Below are 26,977 nucleotides of genomic sequence, written 5' to 3' on the forward strand. Positions count from 1 at the left end.
AGTGTGGAAGTTTTTGGTAAGGGAATGTAATTGACTATGAGTATTTTAATGTTTTAGAATTTAATAAACCCTGATGATGACAAGGTTCTTGTCGAAACCGGTTTGTTAAAGTGTACTAATAATAAAAGTGGTTAAAACAAAGTTGTTTAATTTTATAAAGTTTAAAAAATATATTTTTGACATAACTTAATCAGTTAATTAACAATTGAAACAACATAAACTTTCCTTAGTTTCTCTAAAGAAGTAGGATTAAAATATCGTATATCGTAGCACTCTCTCTTTGCATACTCTTCTTTTTCAACTACATTTTCATTCCTTTAGCTTATCGTATATAGCTAAAGGAGCAGTGTATAGAGCAGTCTTTTTGTTCTATCGTCAAACATTCGCTCTATATGCCCAAACCTTCTAGGACGTCTTTCTTTATCTTATCAATAGTGCTTATTTCATTCGTGCGTCGTCATTCACTATTCACTTCGTAATACATGAAATCTCATATATACATCGCTATTCGAATGCTTTCAATGGACTTTCAGCCTCCTTTTGTTGGGCCTATTATCTCTTACTGTATAAAAGGGTTCATCTCTCGTGGACTGCTTATTTCAGCTCTATATTTCTAATTTGTTTTACTACAGCAGATTTTATCACGGTTTTTACTTTGATCTTGTTTGGATCTGTTTACTTTTGTTTCTTATTTGCATCTTTTATTCAATTTCTCTTCCCGGAAAATATATTTCTGGATTGGACAAAGAAGACTTACATCAAATTATTACTTTAATGTTTTAGCCATCCTGAGTTCCTTAAGGTGGTACGAACATGTGGAGCGAATGGATAACGAGAAATTGACTAATAAAGCACATGTGGCGAATGTGAGCGAGAGAACAGAACTAAGACGGCAGAAAAATACTTGGCATGATCAGATCAATCGGAACCTAAAATCTCTTTATATATATAAATATATATATATGTATATATATATATATATATATATATATATATATATATATATATATATATATATATATATTTTTTTTTTTTTTTCAAACCCTTATCTGCACCCCAATGATGCATAGGGCACTGCATCATATAAACGCAGTGTTACCTTGATCGTTTGCACGTGTAAGAAAGGTTATCCGCCCTCCGCTTCAGGTACCAATCCAGGGTAATATTGAATAAATATACCTTGATAATACCTAAAATCTGGTGGTATCAGAAGTCTGCGTAATCGGAGGGCGTGTATGACTAGATGTATGGATGTGGAGGAAGCGAGGAGTGTATGTCAGGCGGGATGGCAGTTGCAGCAGTAGTAATTTTTTAAGAAGATATTCGCTAACACAGAATTCATTCCATCGGAGACCACCGGAGAGGTCATATTTCTGTTCACACCCGATTTTTGAAAAAATGTATATATATATATATATATATATATATATATATATATATATATATATATATATATATATATTTTTTTTTTTTTTAATGATTTATGAGTTTTTTAAATTCCTTACCTCTCAATAACTCTTGTCTTTTCAAAACCATATAAATATTCCGAAACAACACTTATTTTTTCAATGCGAAAATGGTATTTTAAGAAAAACATCAATTGCGTAAAATGTTACCTGGATTTAGAGAAAATTAAATTGCGACTTAACGAATACTGGGCCTTAACCAACACGCTGAAACAATGTACCTCGTACTATTGGCCTGGGAGATGTAAGTTCTGTTTGCATGATTTGAAACGATCATTAGGAGCAGAAATACAATGCATTGCTCATTTTTTTGCAACTGATAATCGGGCTTTGCATATCGTATCTAGCTCAACGTGGTACGAAATTGATTTCGCCACACCCGCTGAATGGGCGGTTTTAATACGAGTATCATTGCAACGCATTAGCAACAATAGATTCCAATCTAAATACATCTTCAACTCTAGAAGAAAATTAGGGTTAATCTTTTTTCTTGGCAACAAAATGTGCATTATTTTTTTGACATCTTAACGTAGACGAAGAAGAATATGGAAGTCTGGGAAAATATATTGTACTTTGGATGTATTGATAGTTTCAATTACCTTTGAACGGATCACTAACGACTGATGACTAAGTAAAGTGCATTATCGCAGAGCTCGATTCTACTCTAATTGCATCCAAAACTAATTTTTGCTAGTTTTTTTTAACTAAGTTATTTTTATTATTTTTAACATACACACGTGTAACATTCACCAATCCTACCCATGATTGACAACCACACTACTCAAATTCTTGGAAGCTATATATATATATATATATATATATATATATATATATATATATATATATATATATATATATATATATATATATATATATATATATATATATATATATATACTTATATATATATATATATATATATATATATATATATATATATATATATATATATATATATATATGTATATATATATATATATATATATATATATATATATATATATATATATATATATATATATATATATATATATATATATATATATATATATATATATATATATATATATATATATATATATATATATAAATAAAGAATTTCGAAACACTGTAATTGAATCACTATTTTTCACTAGAGACATCTATTGGTGAGATGACGAAGCTTTTTTATTGAGCAGAAACGCTTTTATTTATATGTGAGGTCCGAATCCTGGATTATAATCACATACATTAGAAAAAGTCAGGAAATATCTTTTTCATTTTATTATTTTAGCTTATGATTTGACCAGATAATTTATTTGTAACATTTTTAGTGTATGCAAATACTTTTTCATGAATCTGGATTATGTCCAATTATAGGAGTTATTTTTCCGTATTATTTTTTGACATCTCAACATAGATGAAAAAGAATATGGAAGTCTGTGCATTTACTAGGCTTACGACCGTCAGTCTATAGCGGTCGCTAGCCCCGTAAATGCCCAGACTTCCATATTCGTCTCGATCTATGTTGCTATGTCAAAAAATAATACGAGCCTTATTATTATCTAAACATGTCATTTGCATAAGGTTACAGAGTCACAATAAATTCGACCTTCGCGGATCACCTTACAGCAACCGTCAGGGTCCAGTACAGGGTGTACTGGGTACCTCGTAAACAATGTAGCGACGGATCGCGTCGCGTTTAGCTTTTGTTTGAATTTTTTCGTCACAGACTCACAGGTTTTCATTGTGTCGCTTGGAAATGGTTTCGGAAATTGAGTTTTTTTTTTTTATTTCGTGTAATTTTTCTGTTTTAGTACGTGATATTTTTATACAAAGTTTAATGATGGACATTGTTGATGCAGCGGACGTCAACTGGCTGTAATTTCCAGGATATTATGGTGAATATATCGTAGTCATACAGGAGAAAGTGACCAAGTGCATTTTTTACAAAAACGTTATTATTGACTATTTGATGTCTTACTAGCTTAATATTGCCCTGAAAAAATCCCAAAGCGATTTTAAACTTGAAAGTATAATGTATCGACTTGTTAAAAATTACTAACTGCATTCATGTTTATTTTCTTGCCAAGCAAAAGTGACTTAAATGCCCCCCTGAACACTTTACGTTTTGTTAGTTGGTCACTTTCTCCTGTACGACTACGATATGTGGCTATGTGAAATTGACTAGATGTTAGTACTCATTACAATTTGGCTCTCATTTGAAACCCGTAAATAGCAGATGTAATTATGTTGTTTCATTTCAACTCTTGACGATTTAAAGTAAATGTCCTATGATGTGTATTAAAAACTCTAAAAAATTATATATATATACATATATATATATATATATATATATATATATATATATATATATATATATATACATATATATATACATATATATATACACATATATATATATATATATATATATATATATATATATATATATATATATATATATATATATATATATATAAATAAATATATATAAATATGTATATATATATATATATATATATATATATATATATATATATATATATATATATATATATATATATATAAGTAAAAAAACTAAGTAACCATCCGGCCACTTCCCCGTAGGGGTAGGCAGAGAGAATAGAACGCCACACCACTCTGTCTTTGCAAACATTCTTCGTCTCTTCCACGTTCATGCATCTCCTCATACATACCCGCCGATTATTACGACTCCTAACCTGACCACTTTCAAGTATTTGGCATGCACAAATTACATATATTATATTACATGCACAAATTACATATATAATATTCCCGATGAGTAATTTCCATTTCTCGTTATATGCAGTGGCGTGCACAGAGTTTTTAATCAGGGCAGGCAGTAGGGTTGGCTTAAGATAATGTATATATATATATATATATATATATATATATATATATATATATATATATATATATATATATATTTATTTATTATATTTATTTATATATATTTATTTATTATATTTATTTATATATATTTATTTATATATATATATATATATATATATATATATATATATATATATATATATATATATATATATATATATATATATACATACGAGTATATATCTAGCATGTTTTTTTTGTGAAAGACATCCATTGATTTTAATTGATTTTGCACAGTGTCGGCACAAAATATATTTACATCAATTTCGCCCCTCACTGATTTAACGACTCTACTTTGTTAGATCGCGTATTAAATATTCACAGTTACAATATTTACGATTATTTTGAGTTAGGATCCGTGTGCTAATAAAATGTGCAATAAATAATCACATCGGTGGTAACATGATATACGAGACGTGTGTAACGTGATACGTGTTATATTGTCAGACTACTGCTCCGGGTGTAAGCTGGATAGTAGAAAATGTAGGGAGCTATTCACAATCTTATCCGTTAATACAGATGTATAATTTGAATCCATGGCCGCTGTTTCAATCACAGTTGGTCCTGTGCAATTTGCAATGGGAAAGCAGTGAGATTGAATTACGCTCAATCAAATATCTTCAGTAAAAATTGTATTTGGAGTGAAGTTTTGGGGAAAATCGCGAGAAGAGAATTGACATAGGTTAACATTAATAACACGAAAATAACTCCTGCATATCGATTTTAGTCGTGCTTTTTATGTAAAATTTTATATGTAAACCATTACACATCTGAGATTTTCTATAACGTGATTCCACTTTTTTTTAAAAGTATTATGACAAGACGGATAAGACAAATAAATGAACTTTGTGACAAATCTTGATTGATTATTGAATCCATTGTATCTATTGTATTGTTTTTAGGGATCAATCTTATTAATTTATTATTTACTGTTCACGTTCACTATCATTTTTATGTACAAATGTAAACTAAATATGCTTTTAATCCTTGTACAAAATGGGTAAGAAGAATTTTCCACGGCAACAAATAAATATTATTAAAAGAATAAAAATAAATAAAAAAAACCTACGAAGATCCTCGTTGAATTGTCAGTTAAGTCTCTGTTGTTAAAAATATTTCATATTAAAATCCGTTTGATTTTTGTACGTGGGTTTTGCGTCTTGCATCTTACAAATATGTCAGAGAAATGCTCGATTTTTATTTGAGGATAGTATTAGAGCTTTTTTAACACGTCTTGAGTATTATTTATTATATATTTCTGAAAGAAATGGAAGGCTTTTAAGAATCGCACCAGTGGTGTACTGACGTCCGGTATTGTGCTTGTTCCAGGGCCGCCACAAGCGAAACGCCACCTTCCCGGGGGGACAAGCTGGCAGTTTACTGCAGAACGGCGCCACCATCAGAAGTAAGTCATCAATTAGACCATTTTGTATGCAAATATTATGATAAAATACTGACTCCTCTCAATCCCGACAGTTCGAGTCTAACAAGTCTACTGCATTGGTCTCTGTATTTGCAGACTCAATTTCGATATGGCCAGTTCATTGATTTATCTCTTATCTGTGACAAATAACTAAAATTAATATTATAAAATCATTTTCAAATCAAAAGTTACGAAGATTTCAAAAATTTAATATTTATATTTTGATTAATTTAATAATTTTAAAAGTTATCAGAGGCCAAGGGTTTCAATAAGAGAGGAATCTTATAGATTCTTAATAATTCCTCTCTTATTGAAGTCTTTGGGCACTGATAACATTGTTATCAATTATTTTATACGTCAAATTAATCAAGCAAATTTTAATTTCATTTTTTTAAATCTTCATATACACTTGAGATTTTTGATGATTTTATCTTTTTACGCTCATAATGGAACAATAAAAAATGGATCCTTATTTTATACTATGAAAAAAGTACATTTTTCAATTTCCACTGGACTTATTTTTACGTTTTTTTTATATCTCAATAAATACGACGGTCAAAAACCTTGTAAATACTTAGACTTCCATATTTTTCTTCATCTATGTTGAGATGTCAAAAAATAAATTGAAATGGTAATTTTAAAAGTAGTTCATTTCTAATTAAAATTTCTATCTTAACAAGGATCTAAATATTCTCAATTATTAAAATTAATGACCTTTAACGGATTTTTATTTCTTTCAATCCGTCGGGAGCGGTCATATTCGTACGATTGCGCGAATATATCATTAAAAAAATACTCCAATGATTTTACGACCGTTTCGATTAGTCTATAATTGAATGAAAAATTTGTTCAATTGTCCAGACGGCGCCGGCAACCTGTCTCGTCCCCGGCACAACAGCTGTCACGCGGGCGGCTGGGCGGCGCCCCCCCGGCCGCCCCCGGCGGAGGCCCCCGCCCCCGGCCCCCTGGTGGCCCTTCCGCCCCCGCCCACTCCGCCTCTGCCTACCCCGGAGCCGAAAGGTAGGTCTAGTTCCGTAGCGGACCTATTGTTTATGATAGCCGTGAAAAGTTATCGTAATAATAAATCCGGATGCATTATTTAGTACGAATATTTTCCTTAGATTGTCGGTTTGGTGGAGTGATTTTCTACGTGCTCGATATCGCCCTGTGGGCGATTGAAGTCGCTTGGGACGCGATAGAAGTCGCTTGGGGGGCGATCGAAGTCGCTTGGGGGCGATTTAGGATAAAGAGCAAACTTTGTGCACTATCTTCAATATAAAAAAAACGAAATCCATAAAAAATTGTCAGAATAATCCACCATAATAAAATATTATTGTCATGTTTATTATTGAAAAATAAGGTTGCCAAGATTGTTTTGAAAAAAATCAAGTTAATAAAAATATATGTTTTAAATTAAACACACCCATTAAATATGTATCTTAATTTTATTTCCTATTTAGTAAAAAGAGTTCCAAAAAAGTATTCAGGTCAAATAATTTCGAAAAAGATCTTGAATCGGAATAATCGGCGGTATGCATGAGAAGATAGTGGTGTGGCGTTCTGTTCTCTCTGCCTACCCCTGCGGATAGCGATATAATGGTTGATTACTTTGTTTGCAAAGAGCTCGGTAAACAATGCTAATTAGTCATATAACCGACATGAGAACTTCCAACTTTTAGGATTAGAATTTAGTTGAAGTGATGATATAAATTTACTATGACGATAAAGAACATTAACAGTATTTATTCGTTATATGAAAAATAAATACTTGGTATTTTTAAGAAACTAATCAATTATCACACATGATTCAACCATATAAATATGATAAATACGTTCGTGACAAAAAGCTAAAAGATAATACCTTGATATAAATTCGTGGACTCTTGTTAACACGTTAACACCTGCATATTAGTCACAATGTTAATACCGATATTAATTCGTTTGAATAAACCGCACAAAATGGGTGTCAGAAAGAACTATCGAATCTTTTAAATAATTTCGGTTATTTTTTACATGTCCGATATCATAATCGGCTTATTTTTGCGTTAATTCGAAATCATTTAATTCGACACTCGTTTAATTCGTTGTAAGGTAAGTACGCTCTTTCGACACGTCTTATTATTCCAGTTTGGTCACGTCGTTCACCTGCGTAGGATAAGAATTTACTCCCATGTTTTTTTTTGTTAGCTTTGGCTATCTATTTGTTTTGAACTAATGCTGAAAAAACTAACTCAATTATCAACACTGAGAGCTAATCTCTATCAAGGTGACATAGGTAATCAATTTCCTTTTTTCTAAATTACCCAGTGAATTCGTTTATTTGATTATGTCTGTCTTATCTTCTCCTTTTTTTTTCTTTGGATTATTTTTGTCTCGTTTAGTTAGAGTTAGTATACTAAATTATAGCTATTCTTACGTTCATTGTGTAAGAAATAGATGAACTAACAAAAAATATCGAGGTTCAGTGACTTCCAGTATCTTTTTTATTATTTTACAAGCGTTAAAAAATATAATTAAATGTTCTATGGTCATTCGGGAATGCTAGGAGTTGATTGTTGTTTTAATTGTGTAAATAAATTTGGTTTTGTTTTATCCTTTGTTTTATTGTATCGTGATGATTTATGTATACAATTAAAATACTAGTTAATGACCACTTTTAAGTTTATTAATGTAAAGTACGCCAACATACACATATTCTGTACAACTAGTTTCGTGAAATACAGATGTTCCCATCCACATGTGAAAATACAAACGTATTGAGCATTTAAAAAAGTTAACAACATTTTGAGTGTTTCCAAATACTTGTTCACAAATCTGGATTATCTCCAATGAAAGGAGTTATTTATGATATTATTTTTTTGACATCTCAACATAGATCAGTCTGTCCAGACTTCCATATTCTTCTTCATCCATGTTGAGATATTAAAAAATAATATGATTTCAAAAAGTATTTAAATAAATGTTTTTTCTTAGTATAATGTTTAGAATATTTAAAAAAAATTAACCCGCAAAGCCCCTACTTTAAGAAGCCCGTCTGCAGGTAGAATAAATAGTAAGGATAGGGAAGGCAAATGTAAAAAAACATCACATCCAGAACAATTGAAAATAAATCTTTCTTGAATTCATGTCGCAATTGGCGGGAATCGAACCAGCGACGCCAGTTGTCGCAGTCGAGCGTCTACCCAACTACGCCACGACGCCTGTCCATATATTAAATAATAAAGCGTTCGTTGACACGTTTTATTTCGCACTTCTAAATCATTATCTTCCTACTTGTTGACAAGCAAATTATGCAGATCAATTATTTATAGAACCAGTAAATCTTTTTTTTAATGTATTGAAATATTTTTTATTTGTGGATCAACGGCTGGATTGTTTCCGATGTTATCCATTAAACATAATGAGGTTCTGTTTATTATCCCGCAAAATGTTATATGAATGATACGGCGTCCAATTTGAGATCGTTAGGGCCCACGCCGCAGAGATTTAAGTGCGATATACCCATATCTCCCACGCCCTAATCGGCGAGTCAATTTTCAGTGTCACATTTCACTAGTCTTGGATCCATTGTATTCTGTGCGACTGCATTCGCGATGCAGCGAGACGAACTGTAATAATGACATACATTTATACCTACTAGGGTAAACATCGCAGCGTTTATGGTTCCAGACTTATTGCTTAATACGCGTAAGTAAAATTCCAAGTGCGGGCGGTCCCTAAAAGCGATTATTTGCAGTTTTCTGGTTATAATGAAACGAACCAACATAAAAGACATATACAAATAATACATATCATATCTTTCTGCCAAAGCTATCAATAATATCAGTAACATTATCCAGGGCATTTTGCTAAAGTTTTAAATTTTCGAGGAACAATCTACTTCCATATTCAATACCAACATGTTGATTGCATGTGTGTGTGTCACTCACTCTGATATTGTCTAGGTTCTCTCTCAGACTTAATTATATAACCTCCGATTGTACTTACATAGTATCTAAATGTTACAAATGTTTCGTTTTTATCACATGTGTTGTCAGATTGGGCAAAATATACTTTTATTATTAGGACAGATTAGAAATTGACTTGTCCAAAAGTAAGTTTTAAACAATTTATTTGACTATGCATTCCGCATATTTTCAAACACCGAATTAAAGGTGTAATATGGTATTGGAAAATGATGTGGAATGCATCGAAACACGCGTCACATTAGATTTTAAGAAATAGAGGTATTTACCAAGTAAAACTTCAATTAAAAATGGATAGATATTACCACAATGTGACTGCCGAATCAATTCAATTTGTTTGATATTATTTCGTTCGGTAGTTACTAGGTACATGCATTTTAAATTTGACTATTTTGTTGCCATGTATCCATGTATTTTTACAAAATTTTCAGGAACGCCTTCATTCTCGGGTATTCTTGTGAAAATATATAATTTTATCGCAAGGCATCTCTCTGTATTTGTATTGCGTTAAGAATTTGGTTTATAACAGAATAGTAATCGATTCTATTGAAACGCTGTTTGATTTGTTTTATTTTTGCAGGAAATGCTTATCGTACAATTTACATGTTATTCAAATGACACTACCTTCTACACAATGATAGAAAATAGTTTCCACCTTTCTGAAATGACTTTATTCATTCGATGTATTTCTCTTATTGTCTACTTTTATGCCAAAGGCGAACGCAGGCAATTTATTTTTCAATACGATTTCACTTCAAACCAGTCTTCCGCGACATTTTTACGATAACGAGATCGATTCTTACGAATCGTGTAAAATTCATCAGAAAAATAATCATTATTTTAACTTTTATTTGAATTTCAGTCAGATTCCATCACTAGCCATTTAGATTTTGTTAAAAATTCAAAGCTCATAAACAATCTTTGCAATGCAATAAAGAAATTAGAATAATTTGGTTCAAAATCATGATATATTTGGTTTAGTATATTGCAATAGCGAAAGGGGAAATTTATTGTGTTGCATACATAACAATAACATTATAACTGTGAAATATTTTTTAAACTTTATTATTATTATTATTGCAGTTTTCGCAATCAGAAACCAATCTCAGTAAACAAGTAGATCATTTTGTATCATTATATTTTAAATGACGGTGGGTTCTGATCAAAATTGTTCCGTATATATTTTTAATGATATGCAAACGTGAAATTTTATTACAATACATAAAAAAATATAAAAAATGATGTTTAATGGTGTAATCGAATATTTGTATGTGTTACGTGGTTGAATTATACTGAACACTTTTGATTTTAATTAAAAATGAAGGTTTTTCTTTTTATGTAATGACAATATGTCATTTCGCATTACGGAGAAATAATTATGTTTCCCATTTTAGACACCAAGAGATAATTATTTTATTTGAATTCCGTGCCATTTTTGGTCACATTACTTTTTTTTAAACAAGGTTAAGATAATTACAAATTACCTTTGTGATATTAATAATATTTGGCGTCGAATAAAACAGGGGTGGTATTATGCCAATGGAAAGACAATTAGTTAACTATGTATATTTATATTTTATTTTATATTTCACTTTCTGACAGTAACGATCAATAACTTGTTTTAAAATGGCATAGTCGTTTAAAATCACAAGTAAAGTTTTCTTAATTTTCACTATGTACCTAAAATATTTAACGAGTTAACTTTGCATTGAAATATACCACCTGTCCGTTATGAAACACGAGTTTATGATTTAAAAGTATTATTTAAAAAAAATGCGTAGAAAAACTAATCACTGTACACAGTTTTTTTAGTTAGACCATAAACAATACTAAGTCTTTTCCCAAAGAAAACATAAAGTATGAAATTTACGTTAAATACTTAAAAAACGGGAAAGAGAAACAGTTAGAAAGTCGCCTTTCATTTTAGTGTCTGTTTTAGAGAAATATTTTATTTTATGCTGATGAGGGTAGAATACAAGAGAAATCGATTTAAAATACAAATTATCTTAATCAATTTTTGATACAGAGGTACTAAAATTATACTGTCAGCGGAAACCTTTTAGAATCGCGCCAATTTACTTTATAAAATTAAATGTAAACATTATTTTTTTTACCTTTGTATATTTTCATAAAATAATACATGACATGTGTTGGAATTATCCTCTCAGTCCACACCTACGGAGACGCATGATTAGATATGAGTAGACAAAATACAAAATAAAGTAGGCCAACAAATCAATACCTTTCTCCTATTCGCTCCAGTGGCCGCACCACAAAACGCCTCTTCGACTGGTATTTATTTGTATTCCTATTTATTCACCTATATTTCCACCGGATCACGTGAAAGGTGAGCGTGTTGATTGCATCTCTGAAATATTAGTTTATTCGCATCTTGGTATTAATGATCAAATTACACCGCGTTGACTGTGCAATTTGAATCTTTGATACCAAGTCTGGATTTCTCATTAATACACATTGGTCGTTTGCGCCTATTATTTCGAGGGAGTTAAGGTCGAGATCTCAAACGTTCAAACTCAGACCGCAACCGGCCGCGCTATGGGTTAGACGTGCTTCGCGCATATATTTTTTAGTATATACTCGTATATTGAAATGTACCGTTTTTTAGAATAGAAATAATAAATGTATATTGATTTATTTTTATTTAACTCCATACCTTTTATAACTCTTTTCTTTTTACAGCCATATATGGTATTTATTTATAAGAAAAACTGTTTTTTTTTAAATATAGAAACGGTGTTTTAAACAAAAAACAATTAATAAAAATTGAGTTGGTTAAAATTAAGGTTTATCGTTTATTGGGCCTTAAGTCGCATTAAAAAGTATTTATATATCAGTTGGATCGAATCCTACCTCTAGTACATATAATCTAGGTTTACGAAATACTTAAAAGTATTTCACTCTCTACCAACCTAGTCTTTGACCTATATATTTATTTAAAAAAAATCATTCATGATTACTTTTTTCATTCAATTTTAATTTCAGCATTAACGCTGTTGGTGTGAATAAATACCCTTTTCGTTTTTTTTTTCTTCTCATTTTTATTTAGTATAAGTAGATTGTTTCAAATTATTTTTTAACTTTACATTTCAATACTTTACATTTGTCCGCCTCCGTAGTGTAATGGTCAGCACGCTCGGCTACCGTTCTGGAGGTCCCGGGTTCGATTCCCAATGGGGGTAAAATAAATAGAAGTGATTTTTTCACTGTCATATTTATTCAATATTATCCTGGACTGGTACCTGAAGCGGAGGGCTGATCACCTTTCCTTCCTGTGTAAACGATCAAGATAACACTGCATTTATATGACGCAGTGCCCTATGCACCATTGGGGTGCGGATAAGGGTTTTATTATTATTATATTATTTCAATAAATCTTTTCTTTTCGAAACCAGATATGTAAGAAAAACCATATATGTATTTATTTCATTAAAAAAACGTTGGTTTAAGAAAATAATTCAATTACGTTAAATGTTACCTGGGTTTAAAGAAAATTAAGTTACGGACTATTGATTACTGGCCTTTAGGAGTCCCATTGAAGTAGAGGCATTCTCAAATAATTAAAAAGTCAAACGGGCCTGAGAAAGGGGGATTATGCTTGCGTGCCGAAATTCGGCGAATTATAATATATCATATTATTAATTCACTTATCACCTTCGACCCCAATATCCCACGTCTGCCGAGTCACGACTGCGTCTTGTGTGTGTGTGTTATTTATTATTTTCATTCCTACTTCGCATTAGGTAATATTTATTGAATATTTATTTCGTCATCGCCTCGGAATACGAAATACATTTTTTTCGTTTCACGGTGCGATTGTCTTAGGTCATTAAAGTACCGATTATCTCTGTTTTGTAATAATTACTATGGCAACACTTTGGTGTGTTGTGTTTATTTATTGTTCAAAGGTCTGAGGAGTTCTGGCTTGTGATATAAATTCTCATTTCGTTTGATATTCATAGATAGTCACATTCAATACGCAACATTTACCACCGTGGTCGTCGGCTTTAAATGGCAATATTGTTGTTTTGTTTAAATTACTAGTAATTATTTTTTATGTTTTTTTTCATAACCTTATAATTTTCGTACTTACATATCGCTCACTCCTTTCAAGAACGTCATAAATCAAAAATCGCCAATTTTCAGTTGTGCATGTTTTCGGAATGCCCAGAAAATGTACTTTATCCCAGCAAAAGACGCATATTTTTAACTTAATATTTACCCGCTACAGGACAGAAAATGTTGTTTTTGAATTTTGAAGAAAAGGCATTGTTTAATAATTTTTTTTAAAATACTTAATATTTTTCAAATGGAGAAAAAACCCTCAGGTTTTACCTTAAAAGATCTGTTGCACAGTAAAAAGTTCAATAAGTGGCTTGATATTTATTTTTAATATATTGTGTTATATTTTTAAACTTTAAAAACGTTCTCCTGAAAAATCAAGTTTTTTTATTTATGACGTTCTTGAAAGGAGTGAGCGATATCTCCGGTGCAAATTTGAAATGCTGTCAAGGACAAAAATCCGAAAATGAGTTTTAAATACCATCATATTCACTTTTTCTCTTTCGATCTGTGTAATCGAGATATTTCTTTGATAGCAACATGTTTCTTGATACGAATCTTTATTAATTTTTACTGTTTATTTTCAATTGTAAATCATCTATTTAAAAAATAAATGTAAGTAAAATTCAAATCTTGACGTGATTAAGTTGGAATGAACGTTGTTTTTGTGATCTTACTTTATTTAATCTAAACAAAACCATGATTTCAATTATTTTTTTCATTTTACAACTAAACATTTTTGAGCGTCGATAAAAATATCATTATTTATGCGATTTTTAAATAATGAATATATTTATTAAATTTTTAATTTTTTTTCCTTCACCTAAATTATCAACATTTTGTCATTTACGCCAATAGCATTTTAATAAATTATTAATATTTACATAATCCCTCTATATCCTGCGTTGGATAATACATACTATAATTATATAAAACTATCAAGCTGTTCAGATCATGATGGCGTTGTTAAATACTACAGTTACAAAATTATAGTTAATTTAAAGTAATTAATTAGCATTAGCTTGTCTATAAAATTACTCCGTTTAAACTACAAACCTCAAAACTAAAATGCGTTTCGAAAATCAAAATTATTTTTTACACTTATCTTTTCTCAATTTCGCTACTTTAGTCTAACGGTCTAATGAATTTTTACGTAGTTTCTATTGTGTTTTATTTGAAAACATATTCTAGTTTAAATTATACATGGAAAATAAACATACTTCCAATAAACCATGAAGTACTATTTCATTCATAATTGATTGAGGTATATTATGTAATTTAATTTAATGCAAATTGCGGAACCAGCGGCCGTAATATTCAATATACTGGTTTTCCAAATTTATTTCAAATTAGTTTTGAAACATTAAAAATTATCATAAATATTAAACTGTTTTTGCTAATTGTATAGTATATATTTTTAACTGGTGCATGAATTTATGTGTTTTGTGAACTATGGTTCATTCTCTAATCTATAATTTATTGTTTTTTTGTTTTGTTTTTCATTTTATTTTATTTTTACCAAAATAACGAGTCTTGTATTATAACTTCGTGCATGACTACCAAAAGCGCTTCATCAGGACTGCGATTCCAGATATATTGTACATATATCCACGTGGATAAGTCATAGTATGAGCCCATTTTCCTAACCACCTGTGGATATGTTGACACATCAGTATGACTAACTTTTATTGATGGGCATTTTACATGCGTAAACGTTATTTTAAAAATAAAACGTGACCTCTAATTATTTATTCACTGCTTTCAAAAGTGCATGTTTCATTCTTAGCGGGTATTGAGACACGCGAATATCGAAAATTCAAATGGAGGTACAATAGGCAAATATCTTATTTATCTAGCCATACCACCATAAAGAGTTCACGCATTCGTAGAAGCCTGGGTGTAACTGACATCAATAGTAAGGTAGAGAAAAGGCAATTGAGATAGTATAGGCACATATGACGCAGAGAACCTGAACATATTGAAAACCAGGCGATTTCCATGGATCTTCCTCCAAAGATATATAGAGGAAGACCGACAAATTCACGGATGCTACAGAAAGATAACATGATTCGATGTCACGCCCTAGGTGACGTTGTATATGATAGAAGGACCTGAGGACGAAGAGAGCTGAACCCAATAGTCTAAAAAGATGATTACTTGGGATGGATGGAGCCTGGAAGAAGAAGGTCGAGCCTTAGCACCCCGTTCCGATCCGAGACCATATAAGAAATCACGCTGTTAAGGAAACTCGCTTATTTTACGATTTAATTACGCGGATATATGTATATACATCCGGGAACACGTCCAGGTAGTGGTTGGTTAGAGTGGCGTAGGACCACGGTATACAAATTATGAAAGATTTGCTGACTCCACGAAGAGATGAAACGACTTAATATCGTTTGTTCTGATTGGTAGATGATACACGAGATTTCGTTAGTATCCCAAAACACAGGCGGCGTCTCATTCTGCCTTTGTCATGGCCCCATTCTGTTATAATTCCCGAGATTGCATCGCATTGCATTGTGAAGATCTATCTCGGTATAATGATACCTGATACCTGCAGGAGTGATGACGGCAATTTCATTGTTATCCCGTAATAGAGTTCTATAAATAACGGCCATTTCATAACGGCTAGCCTCCTCAGTGTACCAAACCTCGGCTGTTTATTAACTTTAACTGACAGGTAACTCGGTATATTTTTATTTATTAGTTTACTCTGCGTTCGAGTTCAACAGTAGTTTAAAGTACAATTACGTAACCCATCACGTACGTTAGCGTGTAATAATTGGACTATTTTTAGGATTTCAGAGAAATACGGTAAATCTTCGGATTAAGCTGGCGATATATTGCGAGAGCGAATTAGAAACGCCAATTTAAAGTGTAAAATAAGAAGGATACGTCAGGTTTTGATCGAAATAAAAATTAATCACGTTAAAATATGATTATTAAATTTTACATTTACCAGATTATCGTTGAAAATATTTGTTTGATACTGGAATATTTTTTGTTAAATCTTGAATTTTACAAGTAAATCCGATATCAAAACCACCGCCTATGATTGATTACCCACATAACTTGTCAATAAAAATACTCAATTGATAATTTTAAAATGTACCTTCAAATTATCAAATAATATTTTTATGTGATAAATTGTAAATGTTCGTTTGACTTTCGGTCATTTCGCCGATGGGCTGTGATTTTTTCTCTCGTTATGTATGTTTGTAGTTAGGCTCTTCACCATACGATTGTTACAGCACGTAAGTAGCGATAGCATTCGGCCAAATATCCGTTCGTCCAAGTGTCTGATGGCGGAATGTCTATCGTCCAAATGTCCGGCCTGGTACTCGACAATACCACAAAATGAGGCGCTCTGAATACGGCGCTAGATTGCTTGTGTTGCGTGTCAACCTTCGTCAGACACCACCATCCTGGACTGAGGAACGCCGGGAGCCCGCCAGGCCCCGCGGTCAGTCGGGCCCCTAATGGAGAATTAATACCGCCGTAATCATAATAATAATCAAACCGTCAAGAGAGCTTTTTTGATATCGCTATTCTCGCGCACTGAAATAATATTTTTTTAATAGGCGCAGATGAGAGAGTCGCTTATTCACGCATTGAGAACTAGTTTTTATTGCCCTTCAGATTATATGCATGTCCTTTTATAAAAAGTGCAGTCTCTTTTTCTGTCGGCTGATGAGCGAATAATCTGGGAATTGATAGTTAAATAATTTCGCTTTCGCATACAAAGTGGACACGACCCATCCGTTATTAACTTAATTATTTTGTTTTTTTTTTCTTCTCTCTATTAGTGTAAAAGCTTGGTTTATGTTCAGGATGTTTATAATTTGCTTAATGTATTTCCATGTATAATTTTCTGCAAAACAATGTAAGTCTATCATTAAGTTTACAAATTGGCCTCAGTATTCTTGCTGAGCGAACCGACTTGATGTGAAAAATCTTCATTCTTATTTTAGCGACTACAACCGGTGGACTAAACTTGTAATATTAAGTCAATATTTTGAATACAGTATTTCATTTACTAATTTGTCTTTAGAAAAGTAATATATAATACGTTTTAGTGCAAAAAGTAAATGTTAAATTATTATTTACTTTTTAATGTACATATTTTCATCATTACGTCCCAATTTTTTTATTACCTACATTAAAAATTCTAAATTGTATTTTTTTCATGTAGAATGTATTCTTCAACGTACTCATATAGCCAATCATCTTCAATTCAATTTCATCTTCAACTAATCTTCAATTCCTGCATCCACCTCTTGTACCACTTTATTTGCTGTTCTTATATTTATTTTTATTTATGTAACTAAAAAGATGGTAGGATTAATTGTTTTTTTATTGAAAGTGTTAATTAAATCTATTCCTCTTGTAATTTCCCGTATAATTTATCATCTCCTACCGTAACGTAGTAAAGTAATATTTTTAATTACTCGTTTTCAGCTGCCGGTAATCGTCTTACAATATTGAAATTATTAATCAGTTTTCCCTTCAATTTTGTAATTTTAAGTTGAATTTTAGCGAAATATGATCAATCAACTCAGTTGTATTAAAACCTTTAACAACTTTGAAATTTTAAATAAAATCGTACTTTCGTCAGAGAATAAACCGAGAGAACATTTTTTAGATTGAAAATCTACATAAAAGTTTTTTAAAAAAGGTTGATTTTATTATTAAACTTAGTTCTCGTTTCGGACGGTCCAGCTCAATGCAACGAATTTTATACAAAGGATGCTGAATAACACTCCATTTTATTAAAAGCTATGGCTGATAACACCTCTTAACAACAATAATATTGTACGTAATCATTATACATGATGTGACGATCTGAATAATGGGTGAGCACAGCATATATCAAATAATTAATGAAGTCACAACAATAAATCCAAATATACCGACGATTCAAATCGCGCAAGATTTATTGCGAAAATATAAGTGACAAGTTTAATGATCAGAAATTTAATTATATACTCATGAGCCTGATTTCCTGTTACGGCCTTGAGCACGTGAGCTTTAAGCGCTAGTTCATTAAACGTAACTTAATTATCCTCGAGCACTCGATAACTTGTTAACGATATAATAAATAATTACAAATCTAATAATAAGAATTTATTCTCATAGTTTTGCAATCATTGCTCCTTTTTCTGTCTACACTGTAGACACTGCAGATGAAGGCATTTAGATTTAAAATTTAATATAAAAATCTTTTCCTGATATCCTGGCCTTTTTGATTCCGAGAGTTTTTGACTAGATTTTCACTTATCCATTACACGAACTATAATTACTTTGAATTTAAAAATGTACATTTTATAAAATAATGTTAACGAGTAAATGGGCCGAAGATTAAGCATATCTCATCTAAGGAAAAACAGCGTATTTGATTGGAAAACTAATTATAGACGAGTACTTTCATTTATTTCTCGAAATTCTAATAATGTGTTTTGTTGCCAAGAAAAAAGTTTTACCCTAATTTTCTTCCTTATCACATTTCTCCTTATTTTCCCAATAATGTGGGGTAGGTAGATACTGCTATGTACATATATATTTGTACATATATATATATATATATATATATATATATATATATATATATATATATATATATATATATATATATATATATATGTAAATATATATATATATATATATATATATATATATATATATATATATATATATATATATATATTTACATATATACATACAAAATATAAACACATATAGTATATAACGCACGCCACTGCATCAAGTTTGATCATGATAAGCGGTCGGACTAGACGTTGCCAGAATCACATTAGGGAATACAAAAAGGACCAATTTGAAAGTTCATTCAACTTCATTCATTAAATATGAAAATCGTAAGAATGACTTTAAACTGTCAAATTAAGACTTGAATAAAAGGGATATCGCCATATACTATTTTCGTGTTTATTTCTTTTAACATATACTCGTCACTTACGAATCTATCATTTATAAAATGAAACCCCAAAAATGTACAGGTGAATGAACATACTTCTTTTAAACCTATAATTTTATCTTTAATGTTATCGGTGTTGTAAATACGAACAAGTTACGAATGAACTTAAGCGAGAATTATAAAATATTTATCAGTTCAATCATTGTATACAGTATCACGATCATTGAGTATGTTATAATGTTGAAGTAAAGTAAAAATCTCGTCAACCTATAAATATAACCTCAAATGTATAAATAATATCTTTTTCTACTAGTACGATATCTGGATATTGCTACGAACAATTTGGAGTTTTTGATCAAAAGGTAGCAAGATCAATAGGGCGCGACACAGAGAGCATGTAAACAGTCAGACCTTTCACTCTATGGGTATGTTTCTGCGACATCACACGACATGTGTGTGACCATAATGTTATGGATTGTTTTTATACTAGCCATGTTCACTGTCTTAAAATAAGTTCTTGGGAGTTGAAACACCCATCACATGGACTTTAGGGGACACGCAATCCTCTCGTCCGAAACGGATTTTGATAAAACTTATTTTATTTTACGGGAATGCGTTTGTTTCAGATAATTACCCCTCCAATTACCACTTATGTTCTTTGTTTACGACATATAAGTTTACTTCTTATGAATCCTGGTTTATTATCACACGGGCTTAAAAATCTACTATTCATTCAAATAGTTATGCATTCAAATTCAGCTAGTATAAAAATCAAAATAAACTAACCTTTGTTTTATTCAAGTTTTACTTAGTAAATACCAATATTTCTTAAAATCTATTATGACACGTGCTTCGATGCATTCCGCATCATTTTCAACGTCCCAAGGACCCAACTCCAAAATTTAGAATAGCCTCACATATGGTTTTTGAAAATGATGCAGAATGCATAGAAAAACGTGTCACAATCGATTTTAAGCAAAGATTTTCTGCAAAACAATGTATGTCTATCATTAAGTCTACAAATTGGGCACAGGATTCTTGCTGAGCGATCCGACTCGATGTGAGAAATCTTCATTCTTATTTTAGCGAAATACGTGTCACAATCGATTTTAAGAAATAGTGGTATTTACTTTGTAAAACATAAATGGATAGATTTTTCCTCAAAGTGACTGCCGAATGAATGAATGAAATCCCCTTTTTTTAATTGTGTAGTATTCTTTTTTATTTTACTTTCACAGTAAATTATTTGGCATATAAATTTGAAAGATTATTGAACTCATAATTTATATTTGATTTATCCATTACCTTTTTGAAATGGAATTTTAGTCATATTTAATAGAATATATGTGTGCAGTGCAATGTATACTGAATACGTGGAAAAAAAAGTATCAGTGATAAATTAGTTTGTTATTTTTCTGTAATAATTGATCAACAATATTTTTTAGAGTAAAATTTACAGGCTTTAACGATCTCTGCTCCCTCTGCATCAAATTGCGTGAATTCATTTTAGATTCGTTTCGGGGTGTTTTAATTATGATGTACGTTATAAATTTTTTTGATTTATTGTCTCGATTCGATTTTAACATACATCTTTCCTTGCAATATTCCATTAAGTCAATATTGTAGTGATTCCTCGAATCGATAAGGAAAAAATTCATCCAATCTTAACCACGTTTTTGTTTAGTAGAATACACGCCTGCCTGTGGAACCAAGCTGAAAAACGGGATCAGTTATGTTTAACGATATCTTCATCTACCATATAATTGTGAGATTACTATAATTTGATCATATTGTAAGTTAAAATGTGGTAGGTTCCATAAAGGGTTAAAAAATTTACAAATATATAGATTTTAGATATTATCCATTTTAGATATATTGAGTGCCAAATGCAAAATAAATATTTTTTACAAATTATCTGTTTACATAGAAACGATGGATAGAAATACTGCATACTACATCTTTTTCAAACACTTATCCGCACCCCAATGGCACATAGGGCACTGCATCATATAAACCCCGTGTTATCTTGATTGTTAACACATGAATGAAAGGTGATCAGCCCTCCGCTTCAGGTACCAGTCCAGGGAAATATTGAATAAATATTAGAGTGAAGAAATAATTTCTAATTATTTGACCTCCCCCCCTGGGAATCGAACCCGGGACTTCCAGAGCGGTAGCCGAGCGTGCTCACCATTACAATACGGAGGCGGACAAAAAGGCGGCGATGAATAAAAATTCTACTTCAATAATATATTTAACAGTTCATGACTGGTAAAGTGTTGAAAAATACAATAATAATATTTCATCGGTAGAGAAATTTCAATTGACGTATTGTTACGGGTACACAATATAAAATGATCACAGCCGATCGTGTTAGTTGAATCAAATGTCCGGTTGTCAATTGCGCGCGGGGTAGGCTCGCTAGTTGCTGTATGGTGGTATGCAGTTATGATTTACTATTGCGTCCGACTTTCCCCATAAATCTAGAGCCATCGGCCGCAAATCGTAGATTACTTTTGCTATCGAAATGTTCCCATCGCACCGCGCAAGCGCAATTCCGCTATGGTTTCACTTTCAATTCCCCTTACATTCCGCCCTGTTGAGCTTGATACTTGCCGTCTGCGGATGGAATTCACAATTGTTCGGAGATCAGCTGTGTTTTCGCGTTCAATTTGCAGATTTTAATTTACATTCCCAAGTTTTTTTTGTTTGTTTTTTGATCTAGAAGTGCCCCGGTGTATGCAGTGAATAAAATAAGTATTTAGTTATTTCAGTTAGTCAGCTAGATCCGATTCCCTACTAGTACTTCTACTAATCCCTTTCACTGCCTACACCGGGGTACTCCTTAAAAAATTGGTAGTGGTTTTACACAAAGTGGACAATGGATGATAAGGAGAGTTTTTTTTATAACCATTCCACAAAGTTATCAATGCTTTTGATATACAAAATATGTTTTACAAGCATCTATTTATTTAGATTGGCAGTGACAGGGATATTGAAAGCTTTTAAATGTTAATTCACAGTTAAATCGGGATACAATTTTGTTTCACTTTTTCTGTAAATTTTAACTTGATGCATTCAAAAAATGCTTTGGTTCTGTCGGGAAGCCTAGATGCTTCTGTATCAGATCTGGGAATGCAGTGGGACAGCTTTCAATGTTACTTCGTCTGATGTTATGTATTGGTTAACGGTGTATCGCCATATATTATAAGCTATTATGTGGCGCCTCAACATATCCGAATCAACGAAAAATCTAAATATGTTTAACTCGTTCGGAATGTTCAACTTCAAAATAAAGCAATTTATAATCCCCGAACATTCGTATAATGATTTCTCACACTGTGCCAGTTTCCTCACATCCACTGGGATTTACGTGACGTTTTCTATTATACGGCATCTTTATTATATCTTTTCCGAAACAAACTGCAGTCGAGTTATGTCTGCCGAGAAGACGCAATGAAAGCATCATCAATTTTTCTCTTGACAAGCGCTTTCTAGAAGGATTTTTATTTTCTTTGCGGCGTTCGCTCCGACCACGTTTCTCCGCCGCTCTTGAATGCCGGAGATAATTATTTATGCTTCGCTTATGATAATTTTATTTGTCTTCTAAGTCCGTCCCCCTTCCGAGGTGTTGGGTACTAATTACGCTCCAATGTGGAGCGACAAAGGGAAAAGAAAGCGAGCCGCGAGTGGAAGACCGTAATATGTTACATGCGTGTGAGGCGAGGAATGCATTCTGCGCAGTTGCATTCCTCCTGTCTGGTTTCGGATTTTAGTTCTATTCCTAGCATCGTCTTCTCTTTATTCTCTTCGCACTGCCTGTGGCTCACTGCACTCACCTTTACTTTACACACCCGGAATATTATTTTGCTGGCAATATCGTGTTATCATATAATCTTCTGTATTCAATAATGTAACTTCGTCACTCATTTCATTTGAATACTGTCTATAGTACCTTTATAATTTTTATTTTATTTTATTTGTTCGGGAATTGTACAGCTTTACATATAAAAAAGTATATTTTAAACAATAGTTACATTAACAATAATAAACATTGCATTACATTAACAAAAAATAGTTATTTTAATAAAAATAAATCCAATTAAACAATTCCACATTTATGTTAAAAAAACTATTAAAAAACATTCAGAAATTTAAAAAAAGGGTATGGGATAAAAAAATAGATTTTTCAGGAACGAGGAGGAATTTTTCAACGTTTATGGATTAAATTTGCTGATATATATATATTTGTTTGAGTTTATTTTTGTTGGGATCCTTCGAACTCTACATTTATTTTCTCACATAGTACATCATCGCATCATCGATAGTATGTCGCAAGTCGCTTTGAATGAATGTCAGATTTAGGCCAGTGCCTCGGTACATTGTTATTTTGACTTGGAATACATTATATTGAACACCGTGGGAGAAGGTCGTAATTTATTCTCATCTAGTCGATTCATAAAAAAATAAATGCAAATTATTCTGCTTACGTCCTTGCACGTAGGAGTTCATCAAACGAACTCGCGTCACCCTTTTCGGTGTAATCTCTCTGTAGATCTAATATGTCGTTAATTTTCTACGGTTGATCTTTCTGCGTTAGGCAATATCATTTATTGGACGAAATTAGAAGGTAATCTATTTCTCCGCCGCAATAACTCTCGCTATTTAGGAAGCTCATCTATCACGGCCGTGACATTCGATGTGACAACGCTATACGTTTATTGCTTCGGGCTTCCAATGCAACTGACTTTCTGACTCGCTTCATCCATCATGCGTTGTGTCAGTTCTAATGACGCTGCTTTTTTTCTCGTTACGATTGAGTCGTTATTTTTTATATCTTCACAAAATATAAACTTCCAACTAATTCGAGTTAAATGCAGCGAGTTTATTTGAGGTATTAAAAATGAACGTAGCCTATTTTTCTACGACCTAATCATGAGCGGAGAAAAGTATTCAATGTTACAGTTTGAATGCAATCAATCCCGCGGTGTAACCTAGGGTCGTGTGTGAAATAATAAAAGTCGTATTACAATATTGAGGTTATCGTTACGTTTTGGGCATGATTTCTATTGTGGCGTATGAATACCTACAATTTAACACTCCGGTTTTCATTCATCAGTCATAATTTAGCTTTTAATCGATATAGCTACGTGATCTTTTGTTAATCAGTTCGCGTACACGATTTTTATTCGACTTCATTTCTTAGCTAGTAAGTAGGTGGATATGTGTCCGGTACGTACGCGTATGTAGTATACGCCCAATTAATAATCAACGTTTCGAGACAATTCGTCATTGGCTCGACTTTTGTTTCGTAACATGGAGAATAGTTTTCTAGTTGCCTCCTGACGTACTACATTATTGTTGTAATTGATTTACGACAACTGCTTAGTTCATTACAATTTTAATATCTCTGAACTAAATTCTGACGGAGCTTTTCTTGGCTAGTAGCAGAGTCACACTTTGCCAACAAAAGGTAATATATTGACCCTAATTGCATATATTTGACTGGCTAGAAATATTAGGTCAAACGATAGTCAAGTAAGACAACTTTATATCGATCAATGTCGGTGCCAGGAGTGGGTGTTGTAATTACAATAAGATCGATCCGTCTCGGAGTTTAATTATTTTAAATTTAACTTGCCACATTCAAAATGTATCCTTGAATTTCAGCTCGTACAACTCGCGTCTTCAATTTTGTTGCTTTAATTTTAATTCTCGCAGACTCTTTTATAAGATTGATAATATGTTTGTACGTCTACAGGATGTTTAAACTCGGGTGGGTTTTGTAGTATTAAAAAAAGTCTAATGCCAGATCAATAATCAAACTAAAGTATTTTTAGGTATGTAACATACAGTGTGCTTCTGAAAAAAATATTATTTCCTACTCAGTAGGATATTATTATTTACTACTCAGTAGGTTGTTATTTTTATCGAAAATTGCAAATTCGCTGCGCTTTCAAAATATCCACGACAAAAATGGTCTGATGATGTGGATATTTTCTGATAATGCCTTGTAAATAACTCGTATCGCTCACTCCTTTCAAGAACGTCTTAAATCAAAAATCGTCAATTTTCAGTTGTGCGTGTTTTCGGAATGCCCAGAAAATGTAGTATATCCCAGCAAAAGAGGCATATTTTAAACTAAATATTTACCCGCTACAGAGCAGAAAGTGTTGTTTTTGCATTTTGAGGAAAAGGTATTGTTTAATAATTTTTTTAAAAATACTAAATATTTTTCAAATGAAGAAAAAACCTTCAGGTTTTCCCTTAAAAGATCTGTTGCACAGTAAAAAGTTCAATTAGTGGCTTGATATTTATTTTTAATACATTTGATTATATTTTTAAACTTTAAATACGTTCTCCTGAAAAATCAAGTTTTTTGATTTATGACATTCTTGAAAGGAGTGAGCGGTTTATTAAAATAGCTGAGAATATTTTTTTACAATCCAATACACAAGTTTTTTATTTATTTTTTAGTAGGATCTATTATCCGATTTATTTTTATTATCTGATATAATTTAAACAAAAAATCCGATTTGAAAATAAATATCCATATTTTTTGTTCCATTCTGCTTATTAACTCATCTTATTTTTTTCTTCTCGTGAATTTAAGGCAACATAATATTACGAATTTGTTCAAATTTAAAAGTTAGATCGTAATGAATCGATTGTCTATTGAGGTTAATTCGGATATAAAGATTTAATACTTTCTTATCATTGCTTCATCTATGTTAAAACTTTGCCTACATGCATAATATAATTTACTAGTAAAAAATCTCTCTTCTATTAAACATAACTAGTTGATTTTATCTTAAAAATAAATAATTATTCTCTCAGGCTGATTAATAATTTATGAAAATCGACATTAATGTACATCGTGCGACCTTTCGCTGAAATGTGGGACGAAGAAACAATTAATTCGTTTTTCATTTCAAACAAAAACTTTGCATATATACACTGGGTATTTTTTCAGACATTTGATTACTGTTAATGCTTTGAATATTTTTTTATTTAATTATGCATACACCACTCTTTGTAACAATTATAAAGAACCTCGATGCATTTTTTTACGACATTCCAACAAAATGGTTATTTACATTTTGAGTGTGTCCAAATACTTGTTCATAAATCTGGATTATCTCCAATTATAGGAGTTAGATTCCTTATTATTTTTTGACATCTCATCAAAGATGAAGAAGAATATGGTAGTCTG

At 31.5% G+C, this 26,977-nt stretch overlaps 1 protein-coding gene across 4 annotated transcripts in view; it reads left to right on the forward strand.

Annotated features, from left to right (window-relative positions):
- LOC148304109 (uncharacterized) overlaps positions 1 to 26,977 on the forward strand; it is a 356,867-nt gene that overhangs the window by 298,905 nt on the left and 30,985 nt on the right. For all 4 annotated transcript variants that reach the window (XM_088268853.1, XM_088268851.1, XM_088268854.1 and 1 more), the window contains exons 5-6: positions 5,691 to 5,766; positions 6,646 to 6,804. In XM_088268853.1, coding sequence (XP_088124979.1) covers positions 5,691 to 5,766; positions 6,646 to 6,804 — 235 coding nt within the window. The remainder of the gene's footprint in view (positions 1 to 5,690; positions 5,767 to 6,645; positions 6,805 to 26,977) is intronic.

Source organism: Brachycentrus maculatus, unplaced genomic scaffold (assembly GCF_059751285.1).
Source record: "Brachycentrus maculatus isolate JH-2025_06_01 unplaced genomic scaffold, ASM5975128v1 h1tg000334l, whole genome shotgun sequence".
Lineage (NCBI taxonomy): Eukaryota > Metazoa > Arthropoda > Insecta > Trichoptera > Brachycentridae > Brachycentrus > Brachycentrus maculatus.